Source organism: Aulonocara sp. 'chitande type north' Nkhata Bay, linkage group LG15 (assembly GCF_057382095.1).
Source record: "Aulonocara sp. 'chitande type north' Nkhata Bay isolate Kocher_YH1m ecotype deep benthic linkage group LG15, A_spYH_male_GT1.1, whole genome shotgun sequence".
Taxonomy (NCBI): Eukaryota; Metazoa; Chordata; class Actinopteri; order Cichliformes; family Cichlidae; genus Aulonocara; species Aulonocara sp. 'chitande type north' Nkhata Bay.
Window position 1 is genome coordinate 24734736 of NC_141358.1, and position 17092 is coordinate 24751827.

At 40.8% G+C, this 17092-nt stretch overlaps 1 protein-coding gene across 3 annotated transcripts in view; it reads left to right on the forward strand.

Annotated features, from left to right (window-relative positions):
• col12a1b (collagen, type XII, alpha 1b) overlaps positions 1 to 17092 on the forward strand; it is a 147664-nt gene that overhangs the window by 56038 nt on the left and 74534 nt on the right. For 2 of the 3 annotated variants that reach the window (XM_086265140.1, XM_086265141.1), the window contains 7 exons: positions 310 to 446; positions 3766 to 3895; positions 4271 to 4410; positions 6375 to 6507; positions 6621 to 6635; positions 8958 to 9097; positions 16761 to 16890. In XM_086265140.1, the coding sequence (XP_086121266.1) occupies positions 310 to 446; positions 3766 to 3895; positions 4271 to 4410; positions 6375 to 6507; positions 6621 to 6635; positions 8958 to 9097; positions 16761 to 16890 (825 nt within the window). The remainder of the gene's footprint in view (positions 1 to 309; positions 447 to 3765; positions 3896 to 4270; positions 4411 to 6374; positions 6508 to 6620; positions 6636 to 8957; positions 9098 to 16760; positions 16891 to 17092) is intronic. The other variant, XM_086265142.1, reaches the window with a different exon arrangement.

The following is a 17092-nucleotide window of genomic DNA, read 5'->3' on the forward strand; positions in this document are numbered from 1 at the left end:
TTCTCAGAAATGGTTTTTAGGAAAGGTAAGGGGTTTCGGAGTTTTATTTCATGTCAGCTGTTGTTTTATAAGAGCTGGATCTCATCTCGATAGAAAACAGATGCACTACAAACCAAAGCAGGACCGCTTTCTTTAAAAAAAGAAAAAAGAAAAAATAAGCTGCTGTCTGTTTTTCAGCTCTTCAGTTTTGGCCTCACAGCGTCAGCCGGCAGTGTCTTTGAATGTCTTCACAACAATGCTGAGAGTGAGGAGATGTTGTTGAGCTTCACTCAGGGTGGTTAACGTTTCCTTTGCCCTGTCTTCCCGCAGTGCCCAGGCCGGCTGCCGGACAACTGAGAATCAGCGACGTTACTCACAGCACCATGAGGCTCAACTGGGATGCTGCTCCTGGACCCGTCCGCAAATACATCATCACCTACAAACCTGAGGAAGGAGAAGTGAAAGAGGTACAGCTGTGGCTTTATGATGGTGTGCTAGCTCCACTGCAGGGTTACATGACAAATACATGAAAAACCTCAGAGGGAGTGCTAATGCAGCAGTTGTTTAATTATGGGCGGAGTTATGATCAATATATTTCATGGTCGTGGTTTATTACACTTTCTAGGTTTGAAAGCGCAAAATAATTGATTAGTCACAGTCATTTCTAGGCACATACATTAGATATTCAGGTTTCAGCTCTGTAATGTCAGGATTTGCTGCTTTTCACTGCTTCAACTTATTATAAACTGAACAGGCTTAGATTTTGGACAAAACTATTAATTCAGTTTATTGATTTGAATATTAATTTGTAGATTAATCAGTGATAAAATGAGAACCAGCATGCCTCCCATTCATGTCCGTCCCATAGAAAGCACCAGTATGTGGCCTCCTAAGTCGTCACCTTATTCAGTGCTGATTGTTTGTTCATTGAAGGAAATAATGAGTTTTTCGTTTGAAAGAAGAAGCAAAAATCAGCTTAAGGAGGTTGAGGGGAAGTAGGCTTTAACCCCATGTCCCTGTTTTAGTTGTGTTAAGGCATGAAAACTATCTGGTTAAGCTCAGGAAAAGATCAGGATTTAATTTAAAATAAAATGTAACCAAATGTAACCAGAATGTTGATTCCAACAATAGAGTTTATGCACTTTTTTGCACCGCACAGTTCTCCTACACAATCTCCAAGTCACTGATCAGAATGGATGATAAAGGGACTGTGAGAGGGCACCTAGTGGCTGTAACTGATGTCTGTCTGTTTCCAGAGTGCATTAAATTGGACGTCTTTATTTTAATTCAATATGTTTCCATTCTATTCATATAGTCATACTTCACAATAAAAGTGCTCTCAAAGGCCTTCTATATTATAAGGTGAAGACCTTACAACATTAAGAAAATAAGCACTTGCAAACAGTGGGGAGGAAAAACTCCCTTTTTAACAGGAAGAAGAATCCCAGTAGAATCAGCATCAACACACAAACTTAAAGAGGAGAGGAGGAGAAATGCTCAGTGCATCATGGGAAGTCTATCGGCAGCTGGAGCCTATAGCACATAGGTGTCAAACTCTGGCCCGCGGGCCAAATTTTGCCCGCAGCCTAATTACATTTGGCCCGCGAAGCCATACCAAATTACTATTAGAGCTGGCCTACTGGTATTATACAGCTAATATATATATTGTTTAGTATTAAGCTTTGCGTGTTCCATATTCAGTTTTTCAGCAAAACGTGTTTGAGTCCATAAGAAAAGATTCATTCTTATATCTGGAGGAATAAATATATTTCAATAAATATTAATGTTAGCCCGCGACTTTGTTCCAGTTTTGAATTTTGGCCCACTGTGTATTTGAGTTTGACACCCCTGCTATAGCAACATGAAGAAGGTACGGTTCAAGGTCACCTGAGTCAGCCCTAACTAGAAGTTTAAAGCCTAATTGTAATAGTACAGAGGCCGTCTGTCTCCCGAAATGATGCGGGGAGATGGTTCCACAGAAAGCTGAGGCCTCTGCCTCCTGTTCGGCTTTCAGAAACTCTGCAACTACAAATATGCCTGCAGTCTGAAAGTGAAGTGGTCTGCAGGGATAAAATGATACTAAGAGGTCTTTAACACACGACGGAGCCTGATCGATCAGGACTTTATGTGTGAGGAGAAGCGTGACGTCCAACTTTTCTAAATCAGGCTCAGTAAGTGCAGCTGTGATCTTTTTCCATTGGCACGTATCAGCTGTCACTCCCTCATCGAATAAAAAGTTGCGTCTGTTTGAAAGTGCTTGTATTGTTTGTAAGGTCATTGAGGGTTGGCGTTGAACAATAAAGCCTCACAGAGAGCCTCATATAGGTGAAGTTTTACTCAGCAGAGATATCTTCGTTCTGGGAAAGTGATGAGTTACGGCCGACCTTGCAGCTCCTCTTTGTTGGCCTGGTGCTTATGAGAAACGCAGTCTGCTGGCAGAAGCACGCTGACTGCTGCAGCCAGCCCAGCCTGACTCCATCATCCCAGCTCCACTCTGTCCTCATAACTTCTCACTTGGATGTCAGCAGAGGACAAACAGTCTGGGATGACTCGGCAGCTGACGGTGCCGTCCGTGGATACCTGACATTTCCAGAAGATTCTGATAGATGACGCGAAACAGCTCGACTCCTCTTAAGGATTAGTGCTGAAGGCTTCTTGTCTCTATAGAGGAAGCCCACACATCTGGATGTATGCCCGAGTTAACTTAACTCTCTGCTGAAATGAAAAATCCGACTGTGGAGACTGTCTCTGCGCTTTAATATGTCAAAGCTTTTCGCTGATTTATTTGATGACCTACTATTCTCTGACCCTACAAGTGCACGTCTTTTACGTTCTTTGCTTTCATCTCAGTTGGTAAATATTTGAATCTGACTCATAAACTCAAAGCCTACTTTCAAAAACCTCTCAACTACATCACACAATAAATCCGACGGCGCTGCTGTTAACTCAAGGCCACATATAATCAAATAAAAGTCTTATTTAGTAATTTTTTTTATCTATCTGGGGAGGATTATGACATTTAAAGTTCACCAAACAGTGACCCAAGCCATGACGTCCATTTAGAAGATGTGAAATATAACAAATCTCCCTCCTTAGAGAGATCAAAAATGTTTTTGTCTCAGGCTGTAGATGTGTATATAATATTGCACATTTTACCACTAGAGTCTATGGAGACTGACACTGTTTTGGAGCCAGCCTCAAGTGGCCTTCAGAGGAACTGCAGAGTCTGTTTCTAATTTTAACTTTGCTTAGTTATTCAGTCATTTGCTTGCATCACATACAGACAGAGAAATTAAAATGAAATTAAAATTGTTATATATTAACCATGTTCACCTTTCACCTGTTCCATAAAGCTCTTCTCTTAAACTGATAGTTTAAAACTGCTTACAGCTCTGTTAAAGGCGTCGGTCTGTGGCAGGAATGAATGTTCCAGCTAATCGGCAAAGAGAACTGTGTTAGTTTTTTAGTTTTGCATTAGAAATTAAACTGTGGTCACATTCATCAGTTCATGTGGTATTTTATTCAGTGGCTTTAGGGTTTGTTTTTATAACCCATCAGGCATCAGGACAGTTTGGCATGCAGGGTGTAGGAACTGGTGATCAAAGCATTGAGTTTCCAGTTTGTAGACAGCTCTCTCTATCTTTTGAGCTACAAATGCCCCCACGTTTTATTTACTGCAAAGTCTGTGGGTATTTCAGGACTGTGGGTCTAAATGTAGCTGTCCAACCTCTGAGTGATTTTTTTTTTAAAAAAGAGTCACTAATAATTAAATTTTGCCTTTGACAGATCGAAGTTAATGGCGACATTACCACCCTGGTGCTGTCCAGCCTCATTTCCCAGACAGAATATGATCTAGCTGTCACCCCGATCTATGACGACGGTCCTGCGACCCCGATGCTCGGCAGCGCCATCACAGGTATGAATCTACATTTTATATTTTTTGGTCATCCTGCACTCATCAAAGAATGAGTGCAGAATTCTGGTTATAGCAAAAGCAGGAACAATCCTAACAGAGCATCCTCCACCTCTACAAAAAACCAGACTCGGTTAAGTTTTTCGTTTGAACAAATGAAGTGAAACAAAATCAGGGTTTGATTTAGGAAAGTGGCAATCACATGAAGGTTGGTCTACACTAAAAAGTCTTTAGATGATGTGTAGGGTTATATTTATAATGTAATATTAAGTGTTTTTATATCTTTAACTTTATGTAATAATATAAAAAAGGGACTCTTCACATGCTGTTGCATCATCACTAAGACATCCTCTGTCTCATTTCGGTCCATGTTTACAGATGTTGTTCCTGCGCCCAAGAACCTGCAGTTCTCTGAGGTGACCCACTCCTCGTTCAGAGTCACATGGGAACACGGAGGCCCCGACGTGTCCCTTTACCGTGTTGGCTGGGTTAAAAGGGGGGAGACAGACTTCCAGCAGGTAAGTGGGTGATGATGCGACCAGCCTGGCCATGTCTATAAAATGTCTGTGCTCAAATGAGTCGGGACAAAGACTGCAGCAGAAGAAGTTCTTTCCATGTCTGAATACAGAGTTTCTATTGGCAGCGACATCAGATTTTCAAGCTTTTTCCAGAACAAACTGCATGTGTGTATGTGCTTGTTAAAAGATGACACGTAAACCATCCGATAACACTGTTTATTCAGATCTAAGTGTCTAGTGCATTGGCTGAGGCTTCATCATTTCAACACACTGAAGTGCTTTATTACTTCTTTTGTTTTCATAGGCGTGAGTCCAGAATGCTATTCAGTTGTCATTCTGCGCTTTTGCAGCTTTTTGTCAGCATTGTTCATGTGTAGCACACCTTTAAGCTACACTTTCAAAACCTCAGCGTGTAAACTATGGACTTAACTAAGATAGCAGACTAGGATAATTACTTTTCATAGTGAGTAACATAATAATAACTAACCTTGTCTTGTGGTTGAGATCATCTCAGATCTTCTTGGCTGAAGTTTTGCACATTTTCATGGTGTAGCTCCAGCCATGTGTTTGTCTCTGCAGATACTTTACCTCACAGACCGATTCAGGCTGTGGCTGTGGGTGCGTTTTTAATAATGTCTCATCTCTTTTTCAAGAGAGATCAGTGAACCTATGCATTAGATGAACACATTTTTTAAGATATCTCATGATAATTCAGCTCATTTAAATACATTTTTAATTTCTATAACATGAATTCACAACAACAGTCACCTCAAGGTTTTCTACATTGTACCTTCTACAAGATAAAGGCCCTAAAATGTTAGCGAGAGAATAGCAGCAGCCAGAGGATGCCCAGTGAGCAGTAACTGGTGATGGTGGGGGACTGCCTTTTAACAGGATGAAACTTCCAACAAAGCGAGGCTCAGGGAGGAACAGCCAGCTGCCACAGTTAATTTAGGGTGAAAGGAAAAAGAAGATGGAAAACAGACAAAAACAAACAAACTGTGTGCTGTGAGAAGGTGAAGGATCTTGAAACGTTACGTCAGCTGGCTGAGGCCAAAGACACCTGGCATGTTAACTTCTATGATATCAGAATTAGTTTTTTTTTCATGTTACATTTGTATTTGTTATCAGCAGCTGGGTAAATAAACCCGCTTTAGTACTTTGTCTCAAAATATGCAAATGAGCTTTGCTTGGACAGCGCGCTCTGTCTGCAGCAGCGGTAAACATCTGCTTTCAGTTGTCTCATCCATGTCCAACCAATCAACGAGCTTTGTGAGTGTTTTTGCCTGTAGCTTAGCAGAGTTTTCTTTCTCTGATTAAAACCGAAGCGTGAGCTTGAAGCAGCATTCGAGCACACCTGCAGTCGCTGAGTTCGCTGCTCTGATTTTCTCAACTAGAATAAAACCACCAACGTGTGGATCTCTGCCCAGCGAGCATTGGTTACGTTACAATCATGAAACTGAAGATGTCAGTGTTTGAATTCAAAATTACCCTGTCATTCCGAAGGGAAAAAATCTCATGAACAATCCATTATGGTTTCACAGACTCCTCAAAACTGCCAAGATTAAGTGAAAACATCCAGTTCGACCACAGCAATAATAATGCTCCCTTTGTTTTCCACTGCTTAAGCTTCGGCCCTCCAAAGTTGTTTTTGGGCCCAACATGCACATCAGCACAAAAATCGGTGAATGAGATGAAGTCAGTGCCGGGTTCCAACTTTAAGCTATGAATTATGAAACTTTGTAAAATGGCAACATAAAACAGAAAGCTGTGGCAGACAAAGGCAGACATTTTCTCCATGTGACAGATTTAACCTTTGACCTAAAGAGCTGTCGTTTTCACTGTGCGCTCAGTCTTGTAGGTTTTTGCTTTGAAAGGCTAAGATCATAGCGCCAAGAACATCTTCTGGTTAGCAATAAACACACACAGATACATATGTATGTGCTGTTTTTACCCGTCACTAGGTTATCCTGAATAGCGACGAAACCTCCCACGTTCTGGAGAATTTGGACCCTGACACCGACTACTCTGTCACTGTCACGGCCATCTACCCAGATGAGTCAGAGAGCGAAGATCTGATGGGAAATGAACGCACACGTAAGTAAACCCCCGCTTCTTATCAGCGTCCAACAAATCATCCCAATGTTTTACTTTCACAGATGTGTATGACTTTAAAATAACACTGTTGTCCTCTCAATGTCTCTTTCTAGTGTTAAAGCCGCCAGGTATGTCGTATGAGAAGGACAGCTTCCTTTTCATTGTATTGTTCATGATTTCTGTGTGGAATGGTAACGTGGTCATACAGGACGATGTTAATGGGAACACACTTTCTTTTTTTTCTTTCAGTCATCCTTCACTGCATGTCTATGCATTTTAGTGCTTTACTGTGCGTTCACACCACAACTCTCCAACTTCAAACCTGAGCAAAGAGTTCAGCAAAAAAGACACGATGGTCACAGCTGCGTGGTTGACATAAATTATCACGAATGTACTGCAGGCTCAGCTCTGACCGATTCAAAACCATATCAACCAAAAAAAAGTAATTTCTGTTGGCTAAACATTTGCATTTGTGCACTTAGAGTGTAGTTTTACTTTTTACCCTAGCAGAAAAACTCACACAAGACTTGAATATCAGGTAAAATCATGCCAACTTGCAGAGATCTGTTGTTTACTAATCAAATACACAGTTCTAGTATTTTAAAGAAAAGGCTTTAATGGATTCTGATGGTCTTGTATTTCACTCTGTGTTTCTATTGCTGTAGTAAGTAAGTTATAGACCAATTTGTATTGGATGTGAAGAATGGAAATGTAAAAAATATGATGGCCTTTTAAAGAATCTTTTAAAGAATACTATCATCAAAGTATGCTCACAGAGAAGTCATTCACAGATCCTTGAAGTCTACATTTTGTTTTTTTTGTTTTGTTTTTTGTCCATTATTGTTTATTTAATTCATAGCAGAGTCAGTGTGAGGAGGCTCTGCAAGTTTTTGGTTTAACTTCTAGCAGTAGGTAGCACATTGTTCTTTTACACAGCAGTAACTAAAGCACTGTGGTATTAAATGTCATCATATAAAATAGAAATATGTGCAAGGCAAAAAACAAAATTAAGAGTTATTTATGTCATGTTATGATAATTACAAAAGATAAGATATGAAAAGCAATGCATTTCAATAGAATAAATAACACATCTAACTAGTGTGGCTAACTAACTAATTTTGGTAGCTAACTAATATCGCTAGCTAACTAATGTTGCTAGCTATCATGCAGCTAGTATCTGCTTAAAAACATAAAAATTACTTCTTAAAAATTACAATATAACTTGAAATATTTTAAACCACTGCAGTTTTTAAACACAATTTTCAAGCTAATTAGAAGCTATTTAAGTGATATATCAGATCAAAACATGTCTTTATAATGACTGAACTTCTTTCACTGATGTTTTTGACACCATACACATACTTAGATTTAAACAAATCTGCTTTTTTTTTTAAAAAAATCCCCAGGTTTGGGGCAACACGGACATGGACTATATTGTGGTGTGAATGCAAATTCAGGGCTTCAAATGCAAGAAGTGTGAAAATTGACCAGTAACACGTCAACCTCCACAGACCTCCATCACTGTGAATGAGTGTCCTCGTTCCTGTTTCATCCTCCCAACATGTTTGTCATTCCTGCCGTCATGTTCATCTCACATTATAACGTCATTTTATTATGTCATCACATATTCGTCATCAGTTTAATGTTGTTCAGAGGTTCTGTAGTGGAGATGGTGGTTAGTGAACTAAATCTGATTTTTAAATAAAAATTTTATCCACTCTCATTACCAAAAATGTGCTTTGATGCTCTTTACTCAAAAAGAAAAAACTTATATGAATGATCCACAAATTTGTCATATTTATTATTATGCCTAAATTTCAGAGCCCTGGTTTGTTTCAGGGTGTCCAGCTGTTGCTAAATTTACCTTTTATGATCAACAAATGCGTTATCATAACCCCAAAGACAGGTTGTTGCAAAACAGCTAATCATTATTGCTTTCCCCAAAGCATTGGTTAAAAACTGCAGAATTTTCTATAATGTCTGCCAAATTTCGTTTTTGTTATGCTGTTGTTGTTGTTGCCATAATTTTATTTGTTAGAAACCACAAATGAATCATAGTTCCCGTCTAGGATCATCAGTTATAGAAGTTGTTTCCATAATAATTGTGTTTTTGTGTTATTGTGTCCAATTTTAGAATCCTTTTTATGCATTAGGACTTTTCCTTTTGTAAAAATATATAACTTAGCTCCATTTTTATGAGACCAGTGATTTAATAAGACATTCCTGACCTGCAACTCCACTCTGAACTGGTTTAAACCTCATCACTCTGCTGCTCTCATCCTAAAATTAACCCTTCCAGCTCCATGACCCGCTGGATTGTGAGAACATCATCATAACTGCCATCTTCATCCTCCTCCTCATCAACATCATCATAATCATTTTCACCGATCGTTTCACGCACACATATACAGGTGCTGTTTATCTGACTCTACATACCTGTGTGCTTCCAGTGCTTCCTGCGTCGCCCAAAAACCTGAGGGTTTTCAACGCCACCACCACCACACTGACGGCGAAGTGGGAGCCCGCCCCCGGCGCCGTCCAGAATTACAAGATCACTTACAGACCAGTCGCTGGAGGCGAGGCCCTCATAGTAAGTTTGTGGATGAGAATATGATGGCATCATCAGTGTACAGATACATTAGAAAAGGGTGTCTATATGCCATAAATGTAGGAAGTTTGCACAAATTAAATCATAGTTAGGATGAGAAAATGACAAGGGAGCACATTAAAATATCTCTGTTTAAAAAAAATCATTGGATGTTTCCAGAGGGCGCTGACTGAAGTGATCAACTGCAAGAACTGAAAATGAAAACTGTTTAGGTCAGAAAGAAGTGAGATTTCTCGACCTCTGCCTCCTCTCCAATCCAGACTTGTGGCAATTTGTGAATCAGTTTCACAGTTTGATATATTTTTGTGTGTACATGAAGACACCTGTATTTCAAGACATGTTAAACTTAGCAGTCCATCCAAACCTTTTTCTTAACCTGTCCCAGTGCTGCCATCCATCCATTGTATCGGAATTTCAGGAGCGGACCACGCCTCCATACACGCTCCTTCCGGTTCTCATCTATACAGGTTCCCTCAGGCCTACAAGCTGTTCGTTCTCGTTTACGTGCCCCACCCTCCCTCCCGTTTTCAATTATTTAACATCTTCAACTCTATTTAGTACATGGAGATCTGCCAGGCTGGGAGCCGCCACCAGTCCCCCTTGGAGGCCCTCCCCAAACTGCAGCTCAATTCCTGCCCAAGCCTTTGTCAAACATAAAATGAGGACGTAGGCCCAGCTGGTGAATTGTTTCTTAACCTCCTAAGACCCGAACTCTTCCACGGCATGCATTTTAAATTTGTCTTTGATATTTCGGCATATTGGGGCCCGATGAATGTAAAAACAAAGAATTACCAGATTTTTTTTTTTATCTTATTTTTGTTTTTAAGAAAAATGAGAGCCACATATGAGGATATTTGTTTATAATTTTGATAGAACAGTAGAAGTATAATGTAGATATCAGGTCCTTGTAGAGCAAAATTGAGTATTTTGGATTCCAGGTCCTAGGAGGTTAAGTAAAAATGGAGGATCACATACTACTTGGCCAGTTGGCATCTATCAGCTTCTTCCGAAGTCCCAAAGGCTAACCAATCCTGATAGATAGGACTCCTTCTTCAGCTTGATAGCTCCCTTCACCTCAGATTTCCACCATCTGGTACTGATGTTGCCACCTTGCACCTGAAGCTCCTTGCAGCAGCTTCAGCAATGGAGGTGCTGAACATGGTCCATTTGGACTCACTTTCCCCAGTCTCCCTCGGGATGCTTTTAAAGTTCTGCCGGAGGTGGGAGTTGAAGACCTTATGGACCTAGGCCTTTGCCAGGCATTACCAGCACAACCTCACAATACTTTCAGGTATGCCAGGTTTGTCCAGCATCCTGCTCCGCCGCCTGATCCAATTCACCAGCAGGTGGTAATCCAAGTGTTCAGAGAACATATGGCAGCAGATCCGGTGATACCATTACAAAATTGTTCATCAACCTGTAGCCTAGAGTATCCTGGTGCCACATGCACTTATGTACACCCTGATATTCAAACATGGTGTTTGTTATGGACAACCTAATTCGCACAGAAGTCCAATAACAGAACACCACTCCCAAACATAACCCTCCAGGTCTTGCTGTCATTGACATTGTTAGGTTGTTATCTCTGAATATTTAGGCCTCAATTTTAAAGGGTTAGGGTTTTTTTCTTCTCTGTCTCTGAGTCTTAGAAAGTAAAAGGTCATACTGAGTTTATATAACCTCGGTATCGCAGCTTCAGTTGATCATTTAATGTGCAGGAAATGTGCACCAAGCAGCAGAATTCACATGAAATACGGCCTCTATGATATAACCACTTGGCTCTTTGTTGTATCAGGAGACCATAGCTGGAGCTGCTTCACTGACTCTGAACAAAAGGCGAATTCAGAGATTTCTAAAGTGTTTATTCAAGATTTTACACCCAAAATGGACGAGTTTCAATGATTGTTTAGTAAATTTGACATTTATGAGAAAACGGGTCCCTCTCTGCCGTCTTGTAAACCCACTCCTGTTTTGTTTGTTTGTCGAGGGATCGAAAGAACAACACGACTAAATTCCTTTCCCAGGTGTAGTTTCCCCGCGCGCTCTTACAAAGCGAAGGTTTGTTCTGCTGTCGGGGCGCGGAGGTTCCCAGCTGTGCTGCTTTTTGACCAGTGGGAAGGTCTCGGTTTGCTTCAGCCACTTGCTGACAAATCAGTGAATATCTGAAGATGATGTGGAGCTTTAAATCTGTCAGAAAAGTCAGCGAAACGAGCCCCAAAGCACATATAGAAACAAATCAATTATGAACTGCTGGATTTGATGGGAAGTTTCCTCTACCTCCTGAGATGGGACTTCAAGATCTATAAAACTGAGCAAAAAAGACATAAAACTGTGTAGAAGGAGAAGCTAAAGGCACTGAAGAGACAAAGGCTTTCTCATTCTCACACATAAAACACATAGTTACCAAGAAGGAATCTCTGAGTTCTTTAGATGTGTTTCTAATAAAAGTCAAATCGTCGTTCATAGTCATCGTTGAGTTAGAGAATCTCGTTTGTTATTGATAAATGAGCCTAAACTGATGGCACCTGCTTTGTGATTTGCCTCCTGTGTAATGCAACTTGAATAAATGTTTAATTGTGAACCGTAAAGTAAACTGTGCAGCAGATGAGATCATCATCTCCAGTTTAATCTCTGTGAAAATGACTTCAAATCAGGGCAAATCAGGGATTTTTTTTTAAACAAGACAGAGGTTGACCAAAATCTACCATGAGTGAAAATTGGCTATAATTTTTGTGAATGATTTTCTGGCTCTTGTGCAGCATCCTGTGCCCTCACACAGGCAGTATTACATAAAAAAGAGGCAGTGAGCAAGAATAAAGGATCTGCTAGCAGTGAAAGACCTTTTAGGATCCAGCTATCCTCAAAAAACCCAAAGTAAAAGCAGTCTTTGTGCAGAATCATGTACATGATATTACTGGATCTGAAGTTGTTGAATATTGCAGCTAATTTAATCACTTCATATGCTGGCTGGTAGTCTCTATAGAAATACAGCAGATCACTCTTTTACACTTATAATCTAAATCTGAAGAATTAGTTTAAATAAGTAAATAAAGCTTTGAAATACAATACATTTGAAAAACAAAAAACACAAAAAATCAGGCGGGGAATTAGAGCAGTCTAAGCAGGCCTCCTTCTGCCAGCCCACCTCCTACAACTCATGTGGGGGACACCGATCTAGTCGAGACACGCGATCTCTCCAGGACGTCCTGAATCTGTCCATGGGTCTCCTCCCAGTTAGACAAGCTCAAAACAACTTGGAGGCGTCCAGGATGTCTGAACCACCTCTGCTGGACCCTTTCAGCTCTACTCTGAGCTCCATGACCCACAGCACATGTTCATAGGTGCGGGTGGGAGTGTAGACTACAGGAGACCACTATCAGTATCTCTGTCCCAATCCTTCTCAGTCTCCTGCTCCAAACTGAGGTGCTTGAAATCCTCCCCTGGAGGCCATGACTTGTTCCCACGCCACCCTTTTTTGGCTGAGGACCGTGCACTCAGACGTGGACGTGTTAGTTCTCATCCCAGGAGCTTCTTCTCACCTGACAAAACTGTCTCAGTGCTCAACAAAGCCAACAAAAACACACGCACCATATAAATGTGCATATATCACATTAGATCTGCCAGTGCCCCTTTTTTCAATTTAGATTTTGTGCCAGTTCAGTTAATTATCTGTTCCTCGCAAGTCTTCTTCTTCTTCGAGTTAATTTAGCTCTCCGTCAACTTAACCCTCTTTGTTTGTTACACACGAAGAGTGGTGAAGTAACTCTGGTAGTTCAAGGTAGTGAGAGAAACCAGAAAAAAAAATACCCCGACTTTGTTGTACCTAATAAACTGGTATGTGAGTAGTATAATTAATGTAAAGCTTTAATCTGTAGACTCATTTAGTGATGTACAAAGAGAAATATATTTCGAAACGGAGTAAAATGTGGAGTCTGAGACTCGAGGTCTCCGACTGCACCGGAGCGATCTGTAATTTGATGTCTGGCTCATTTAAAAAGCTTTTGATATCAAAAACAGAACCAGCTGGATTTACAGTACGAGCTGGATTCGGTTTTAAATTTCACCTCCATCTCGAGATGCACATCAATGATCTGGAGGAGGTCAGTGACACACCGCCAGACATGTTTCCAGGCTCCTTCCTCACAGAGCAATTTAGCTTTTATTTGTTGACAACATCCAGCAGCACGACGGTGAGTTTGAGGAGTCCCACGTTTGACTGCCGACACTGCATTCCCACACGCTGACTCAATAATCATTAGCAGTGGAAACAAGATGAAAAGAAGCTGCGAGCAGTATGAGAAGAATCTAGAGGGGGGTCGCTGTCTCTGAGATGTTATGACAGTGTTCCCCCAAACAACGTGTCACGGCCGAGGCATGATGTCAGCGCTGCAAATCCGTCTAACGGAGCTCCGATCCACTCGCTGCATCAGATGTGTGCGCCAGAGGACCGAGAGCATCTGGTGTCGTGCGGCCTTGTTGTTCTTAGCATCAGTCATGTGATACCAGATGAGACGCTTGTTTGTTTTATGGATGAGCTCAGGGTTTCCTCTCAAGTTTGGGAACTGGGTGAAAAAACGGGGTTTCTTCATCAGTCCAGTTCTGGGCTAAGGCTGCTGTTTTTCATATGTATAGTAGAGAAAATAGGTCAGCTTTATACTGGGGTGAAAACTCTGAAGGTCTGCAGACTGAAGTCTGAACAGTGATAAGCAATGGGATGATCCAACTGCCCTTTACACATGCAAAATACAAAAAAAGGGACAAAAATGCAGATAGAGGGCAGAACACATGAGGAAACAATTAAAGGCAGGTGAAATCAATCAGGGAGTGCCAGACGAGCACAACGGAAGGCAGGAAGTCAAATTAAACCAATACGCCAGAGAAATCTCACCTTCAAAATAAAATGGGACACGGAGGCCAACGCTAGACCAGTCAAAAGCAGAATAAAATTATCAATTCAAAACTCCCTAATGTCACAAGAGCCACAACTCCACATTACTAGAACTAGAAGGTTAATCCAATAAAGAAATCTGCAGAGAAATCAAGGATATCTTTTCCTTCTCAGGCTTAATCCACTTAATCTAATATCAGGCTAAAACATCAGACAAAGGGACTCGTTAAGTCAACCCATCATTCATCAGTCCATTCATCAGAGTTTACATGAAAGGTGGTGGCACTACAATATGTGACCAATCACAAGCATAGACAGGTCTGCTGGTTGGACTAGATCAAATTTTCATATTGTGCAGTTTAAAGAGAATTTGACAGATTACAGCTGTTATTCCATTAAATTTGTGTTTACATGTGTAATTAATTAAATAATAATTCAATACAAAAAGAATTCAAACATATATTAATTATTACAGAAAGCAGTTTTCAAACTGCAGCCACTGGTGCATTTCATAACCGTTGATCTCTTATCTCAATCATAACCTGGCTCGGAGCAAGTTACATCTGAAGCATGTTGCCATGGCACCGCCTTCATAACACTGAAAACACAGGATTAACCTTCTAGTTTCTTTGCCAAGCTGCAAGTCATCCTTTGTTGGACAAGCCAAAATTTTAGAAAAAGCACACATAAAAAACTTTCTGTGGCATATTTCACAAAAAAGCTCAGACAAATGATTCCTGTGTCATCTTATTTCTGAGACTTTAGATGAATATTTGGCTCATTTACTGAGTGCTGCATTAGAAGATGAGCAGTGAAGTTACCTCATATTTAAATAATTATCTGGTTAAAAAAAAATGTCCCAAGTAGTCCCAATCGAGACAATCAGTGACCCACAGGAGTCACTGATTGTTTTATTAACACACTCCACTGTCTCTAAACAAGATACTCACCTTCTGTATGTTTCCCAGAATAAAATAAAACATCCAAATACCTAAAATACTGACGTAAATGGGATGTGATACCTCCAGTAATTTATCCCTTAGCCACCACAAACTGTTTATGCCCTCTGTGGATGTGTTTACAGCGCTGCATCCACTGTGTGATGGACTGCAGAGTTGTTTGCTCAGGATTTCTCAGTCTACTAGATTTCAAATCTCTCAGAGAAAGAAGTCTAAATGATGTAAATACTCTGCTGACATTCTCCTAATAACCAGTGGATGCCTCTCCAAAACATGCCCCGCTGGGAGCCGCTGCACACTTAAGGGCTTTGCTTGAATTTTTAGAGGGCTGATGATTCGAGATCCGGATAAATGATCGCGCATTTAGAGGCTGAAACATTTTAGCCGGTGTGGCGACACCTGTGGTCAGTGGCGGTAACTGCAGATGACATCAAACACTCGCCACAGAAGATCAGCTGGTGTTTGTTTACAGCGCAGGCAAACAAACTCATGTTGATTTAATAAATAAGTCAGTCAATAATCGTCTGTTTCCCATCGTTTCATAAGTGGCTGTGATGTGATTCATGCTGTGGTAGTTTTCCACACGAAGGCAGGACACAGACAAGCTGATAAGGAGGTGGAGGTGTGCAGCTTTTCATTACTCTTCAAATATCTGAACCAGACCAGCTGCAAACAGTAAACAGTAAATTGTCTTTCACGGCACATTGTTCCCCAATTTTCATGTGATCCATGTTCCTGCAGAGGAACATCGAATGCAGTAACCCAACACAACTCAAAGAAATATACATATAAATCCATCCACTCCAACTGTGTGGAGCCAACTTGTGGCTTTTAAGGGGCAGAAATACAGGAGCACACATTGGCATGCACTCGTCTTTCTGTCTCAGAGACACGAAAATAGTAATCAGAACTATTAAGGAGCAAATAACTGGGATTTCCTTATTATCTCTGAGAGTTAATTTGTTATGTAGTCAGCAGAAATCACACAGACATCAAGTAAATAGCTGTCAAAGTCCAGAAACCCCCCCCCAGCAACATTAAAAACATAGCGAGTCATTTAAAAGATCAGAGTCAGCTGGGACAAATGAGTTTTCAGTGTGTTTGCTCTATACTTCGACATACTGTGTCTGTGACCAGGCAGGAACACGTTGAACTCCTTTAAACAACGAGCGGCTACATCACCGTCACGTCTGTCACTTCCTGGAAATGCTCCCATTTTGTTGCAATCAATGCAGGTGTTTTCTACAACATTTCCCAAATGCTCCCTCTAAATGCTCATCATGTTACCTGGCAACCACTCAGTAGTGGGCTAAAATGGCCTGGTGTTTGCATTTATCCACCTATAACGTCTTATCAAATTATCCAGTCATTTGAATTTCATGACAGTAAAATATCATTTCAATCCACAAAAGCTGAATTCAGTTCAATTCAGTTTTGTTTATATAGCGCCAAATCACAACAAATAGTCACCTCAAAGTGCCTTATACTTCAAGGCAGTGACTCTACAATAATACAACGAATATCCCAATAATCAAACAATCCCCTTTGAGCCAAGCACTTGGTGACAGTGGGAAGAATCCACCTGCCATGACCAGTCAAAACATTAAAACATATAACAAACATTAAAAACAAAAAGACTTTTTATTTGACAGCTGGCAGCAAATGTTTCTCTCATTTGTGTTTGCCATCTGTGGCGTTCTTCTTCATGAGTCAGCCACCTGTCACTAAGCTCCGATAAACTATTGTGTTTCTCCGATGTGAACACAAGTCTCACTGCCGACGTGTTTCCTGTGAACAGACGCAGGTTGGAGGGAAGAAGACGAGCGTCATCCTGCAGAAGCTGGAGCCTGACACGCCGTACTCCGTCAGCGTCGCAGCGGTGTATGCCACCGGCATCAGCAAAGATATCTCCGAAGAAGGAAAAACCAGTAAGACTCACATCCAGAGACAAAGTTTCACATTAAATATCTGCTATAGTGAAATCTGCGTCCTGCATGAATACAAGTTGCTTTCAGTTGTACAGAATTTTTTATTAAACAAAAAAGAAAAAATAGCATTTTCTTGGCTCAGAATTGGTCTTTTGGGGTTATGTAGTCAAGCCGACGAGTCTGTCTTACCTTACTTAGCAGG